This window comes from Mercenaria mercenaria, unplaced genomic scaffold (genome assembly GCF_021730395.1).
Source record: "Mercenaria mercenaria strain notata unplaced genomic scaffold, MADL_Memer_1 contig_4864, whole genome shotgun sequence".
Lineage (NCBI taxonomy): Eukaryota > Metazoa > Mollusca > Bivalvia > Venerida > Veneridae > Mercenaria > Mercenaria mercenaria.
Window position 1 is genome coordinate 41,197 of NW_026463127.1, and position 6,000 is coordinate 47,196.

At 33.8% G+C, this 6,000-nt stretch overlaps 1 protein-coding gene across 1 annotated transcript in view; it reads left to right on the top strand.

The window, feature by feature from the left end:
• The window catches only part of LOC128554240 (uncharacterized), a 41,824-nt gene extending 36,335 nt beyond the window's left edge, over positions 1-5,489 (top strand). Inside the window, exon 2 of the mRNA XM_053535489.1 lies at positions 4,314-5,489. Coding sequence (XP_053391464.1) covers positions 4,314-5,078 — 765 coding nt within the window. The 3' untranslated portion in view covers positions 5,079-5,489. The remainder of the gene's footprint in view (positions 1-4,313) is intronic.
• The last annotated feature ends 511 nt before the right edge of the window (positions 5,490-6,000 follow it).

Sequence of the window (6,000 nt, forward strand, 5' to 3'; positions counted from 1 at the left end):
GTTCTTTAAATTAGGTACTATGCCTATGTATGGTGTAGCTAACTGTAAGTTGCGTAAGATGCAACGTATTCAAAACATGTACGCAAAACTTGTCCTTAACAGGATGAAATTTGACAGTTCTAAACAAGCATTGTATCACTTACATTGGCTGCCGGTGAAAGCAAGAATTGAGTTCAAAATACTTTCTTTCATGTAAAGCTGTCACACTGACAGAGAACCTCTGTATTTAACTACATTGCTTACGTAGTAAACACATAGTAGACAAGGTTTGAGATCGTCTGAAAATTTTGAACGTGGTTATGTTGTTTCATATAATAAGTGCAAAATATTCAATAATAGAAGTTTCTGTACTATTTGTCCAAAACGTTGGAATGAAATTCCATTAGAACTACGCAAAAGTAAATCACTTGACACATTCAAAGACACTGTATTTCAGAGATTTCGCGGCATTGTTTTAAAAATTTGATGGCTGTTTACTATGCGAAAACAGCAGGTAATAGTTCTTAAATTTTTGTAAAAAGTTTTACATTTCAACATTTATATTTCCAATGTTTGTTTAATTAAACGCACTTGTTGGTAAGGCTCTATGAGAACGGTAGGGTGCAGTATTTCTTAAGTAAATAGTATATGATGGCACCATTTACCTTGGGGTTGAACCTCTGTATGCAACTCGCCTGGTCGTACCATGTGATGCTTTAAGCACTGTTATTCTCAGCAGATTAAAATGACCTCAAAGGAGGGATATGGTCATGACTGTTTGTTACAATAAGGCTGTTATTATTATTATTATTATTGTCGTTATTAATATTGTCATAATAATTATAATCATTATCATGTACAACGCCATTGAATATATCATTGTATAAAATAGGCGTCTAATCAAATTATTCAGTTTCAAAATGTTTAAAATTTACCTAAAAAGATTACGAATATCGTGGATACAGAACAGATTAACAGACTGAAGAATACAAAAAGTATAACATTGAAACCATCACATAACCACATAATAATGTAATAGAGCTATTATAGAAATGGTCTGTGAATTTTAAGATCTCTAACTTGCCAACTATTATCTGGATTCTAAAAATGTGCGGGATAATTCTGGAATGGTCCATATTTTCATATTAAGCATTGTATTTATATAAATTTACCATATCAACTTTCCAGCTAATCTTCCTGCCTTGACGTTTTAAAACACAAATCAATAAATGATTTGTATGCGTGTTGGATCATTTGGCACAAATTATTAAGGCACATGTCTTTATCAGTTTTATTTGTACTCGATATTTATAATAATAATAATAATAATGATAATAATAAAAAGAATAAAAAGAACAGTTATGGTGTTTTGATGCAAATACGAAGGATAAAGGTATCCTATTTCCCGAGAACCATAAACTTATAGTGATCTTTCTAAAATGTCTTCTCTTTATAAAACGAATACGTTAAATATTAAAACTTGAAGATTTTGGCTAATAAAACTTTTATTAGGCCAAAAGGGCAATTTGAAATAATTATCATATCATAGTTCGTAAGACGTTTCAACGGCCTATCCGATATTATTTTCAGAACTGTTTCGTGCTGCTTTATATAAAATGATAAAAATTGTTATTTACTGTTTTCAACTTGATGTTATATTTTGTAAGTTTTTAAACTGAAATAAAGTTTTGACTTTTGTAGCCATTAGTTTTCTGATCTATGTTAAATTTCAAGTATTCGCATAATTACAAAGTTTGTACAAAGTTAGTATAAAAGTCCAGCAATATGTGTCTGACAAATGCCAAGAAGCATTATGGTATAAGTAAAGGGTAGCATGAAACACATGTAGAAATGTTATTTTGACAGAGTCTGTGAACAAAAGTGATCAAAAGTTGTTTCTGCATTGCCAATTTGAAAGGATCACCAGTTCCATTATGTCACTTTCAACCATGTGTGTCGCAACATGTTGCTTTTGTTTCTCCCGCCGTTTACCAACCTCAACTTCAACATATCACATTCTATGGCGTTTCTGTCAGATTCCATATTGGGCTCTTTGATCTTTTCCTTCACAGATCGACGCCTTGGGTCGCCAAGATCATGATACCTTAAAACAAATTCAGCAATTGAAAAGCATTTGCCGTTGCATGACGACCACATGTAGATCTGTAAAGCTCGTCTTCGAAAAAGAAAAGAAACACACACACACGCACGCACGCAAACACACACACACACACACGCAGGTACGCATGCACGCACACATGGACGCACGTACACACATACACACACACATCGGCATAGCCTCGCCATATATATTTACCTCAATGCATAACATAGCCTCTATTTATTATCATTGGACTATTTCATCCGCAAAGACAGCATTTATCACATGGATAATTAAATGCATGTGGGTACTGCACACAAATTGTAGTATATATCTCTGACAATATCCATACATGTGAATGCAAAACAATACACTTTTTAGCGTTTGAAGGGTGCTATTTTCATCATAAATCTTAAAAAATGCATATCCTCCTATGCAAGAGGCGTTATCCGCAGATTATTCAGTGTCGTTTTTGCTGTAAGGAAGTTCACTCAGATTTCATTTTTTTTTTCATAAAGTTGTGTGATAGAAAACATATACATATCATATACATATGGTGCTAAACTGCGGTGGTGCATTTTCCGCTACTGTCCCTGCCAGATAAATCAAGATTTTGACTTTAGTCTTAGATAAAGTTTTGTGTTTTTCAAGTACCACACTGCAATATTTGAATGAAATGATTATAGATTATTGTATCGTGACGTTTATATAACTAATATATGTATTATTGAGAGCTGACATGGTCCAGGCTTAAATCCCCGTAATATGGATGCATAGTTTGTGAGTTTGAAACCCCCAGAGGCGAACTTCCTACCACTGCCTCTCTTTTTCGCTAGTACTGGTAAAAACTTAAAAAAGTAGCTGTAGGGCTTCATTAAGTTCATGGAACTTGTTTACCAGTCGATGCAAATTTAAAAAATGTATTTCTACTTAGATGTATTATCTTTATCATTATTATTGTTGCTGTTGTATAGGTCTAGAGGATCTGACGTAAGTTGTAAGTTAGTATAAAAATATGAAATGAGTTTTGAATATTTTGTTAAGCAAGTCTCTTGACGAGTTTCATATACAAAATGTTTTTCTCTATTAAATAACAACTAAAGCTGGACAGTATTTATCAAATTATTCTCTCGATATGCTTCATTATAAATACAATGTATGTTTGAGAATTGATGTGGTTAGAAGTAGAGAATGTTTTCTTGATGAACATCCGATATGACTATTTGCTGAGAAGTGCGACATAACAGTCTTTTTTAGAAAGGCTTGCCGTATTAGCTGGTTTGCCGTCTTAGTATATTTTGTATTTCCTACAGTTTTCTTATAATCCTGCCTCATTATTTCTGGCACAGACCTTCAAAAGTGCAGGCATTGAATCCCTGTGAATCGGTTATACCAACGACACCGTTTATACCCAAAGTTATTTCTTTTTCTGCAAAAGGGACACTTTTTTGCCGTCTTAGCATGCTAAATACTTGTTAAGAAATCAGTTTTCCTGTTTTCAGACTAAAACTGTTCATCTTTTTATAAAACCAGTTACTTGTACGCGTAGTATTCACTTTTTTGTCTTTGTCTGCGCTATATCTGGCCAAATTTCATTAAAAGTGAAGAACTCAAATTGCTTCAAAATTTAGAATCGACGCAGTTGTTGTCAGTTACCCAACAGTGACGTCAAAGTCACGTGATATTCGCACACTGGTCACCCACGGTGGGTCTGGTCAACCTTGTGAAAATCAAGCTACATCAGAAATGTCAACATTTTTTTCATATTGACGTCGGAATTTCATACAAGGTGTATGATGTGACTTTAATGACTGGCTATGTTAAATTTCTATTTAAGCAATTTTATTCAGGAACAAAATCTTAATATTTATTATGATATTAATATATGAGATATGTATGTAATAAAAATATCAGCTTTGCATTTAAATGTATTCGTCAGCAAATGTATTTCATCGAGATCTTCTAATCGCTCCTAATCTATCGCATTTATCAAAAACGGTAGATTAACGATTAAAAGGAAAAGTGTATTGTAAGGATAGTAAATTACAATCTAAGCGTTGATATGATAAGCTGTACAATTAGTCAAATGCATTGCTAGATAAAAGTTTGGTAAAATAAATGAGAAATATGCCTTGCTTGGGAACCTTCTATATTTTACTGACCAATGCTTAGTTTTGTCTACAAATGTAGCTGTTTTACTGGCAGTATGCAAAATGTTTTATGTCTTTTTCAGTCTAACTCCAGTTCATATGCTAATGTGCCAAACATTATCATGCAATATGGTATCGGCGGAACAGCAACAACTTTACAATTTCAAATTTTATGTGTACTAATGGCAATTCTTCATGAATCTGAAAGCAACTCTGTTGGCTGCTTTTATGGTTCGAAACCATTTTACAAATATACTGTGATAAAAACTCATAATATGAACGACAATGCGCTGCGATCGTTACCTTCAGATTCCTGGATTTTCACGACATCAAGTAATTCGTTTACTTCTGAAAAGCAACAGCAATTCGATTTAAATCAACGTAAAATAAAAGAGTTGAAACTTAAATGTCCATACACAGCAGATATTGAAACTGTTTCAAAACGTGGCCATTTCATTGTTTATGAGTACCAGTCAATATTCGGAGTTTCGAATGAGCAGATTATGAAAGCACTTGAATACTTGCGCTACTGGGATATACTTCGATTATGCTGTGGCAAACAGATGTCAGCGGATTGGCGAAACCGTTTATCGCCGAGGAAAAAGTATAGAATGCATCACGATCCACATAGTTCAACATACCCAGCCTGCGAAATGTACAGCATTAGTGAGGTTGAAAATCTATTGATAAAAACATATGTATTCCAACGTTTTGCACATATATCATCACTACATGATATTATAGGAAAGCCATCAAATGTCGATGGCGAAATAAATGGTCACTACTGTGAACAATGTAACAGAAATATTTCAATACATCATTTACATTTTAATGACAATTGTGTATAATATGTAAATGTCCAAGTGGCATATCATTTTGTCATGCAAAGGCAGGGTAATTATTTTTTGTTAGATTTTGTTTTGACAAATCCATAAATCATTCTTTTATTTATAAAAAACACGTATTGTTTGTGATCCTCTGCAGAGGTTCAAGGGATTCGGTCGCAATCACTAGCATCTCAAAGGCTTCTGCAGACTGATATGCGAAAAGCAAAATAGTTACGTAGATAGTTTGTATAAAATCAAACATAAAAATAAATTTCATTCTGGTTTCAACTGCTTGTTCGTTTTTCTATGTTATTCAGTTAGTCGTGGTTGTATGTCTATCTTTGGTAAACGAGTGTCTGCACTATCGTGGTGTACGTTGTAGTGTGACTGTTATGAAGGAACGTGGCATTCCCTTTGTATATTCGTCCTTGTTCAACTTTCCATTTCGGACTCAACCCGCCTCCCCTCGCGGCCCAATTTTGCCCCTTACCATTTTCTTTTCCTCCATCTATATTTAGCATAAATTAATATGTACTTGTTGGATGTTTGAAGCAACCCGTCTGAAATATTTTTCCATCATAGCTTCTTTTTGTTGTGGGCCTACTATGCACGTGGCTATGTGGCTTTGTTTTGGTGCTCTATGCTTCCGAGAAATCTACCCTCACCACTTATCTTTATCACCGTTCTTGCGTCTTACGATTCGGTCAACATCTTTTCATCTTTGAAATGCCATTTTTATATATATTTATTGTATATTATATAGGTTGTTTGTTTTTTTCTACCGGTAATACGGATGCCACAGAAAAGGAGTAGTGCAAAGTCTTGTGTTAGTCCAATGCTGCATTTGCTCAAAAAAAGGAAACGGTTCTACTTTATTGTAAAAAGAGATTAAATAGTTTTCAAAACTCATCTTTAAGCTGCATGTTCGATGTTTTAATTACTT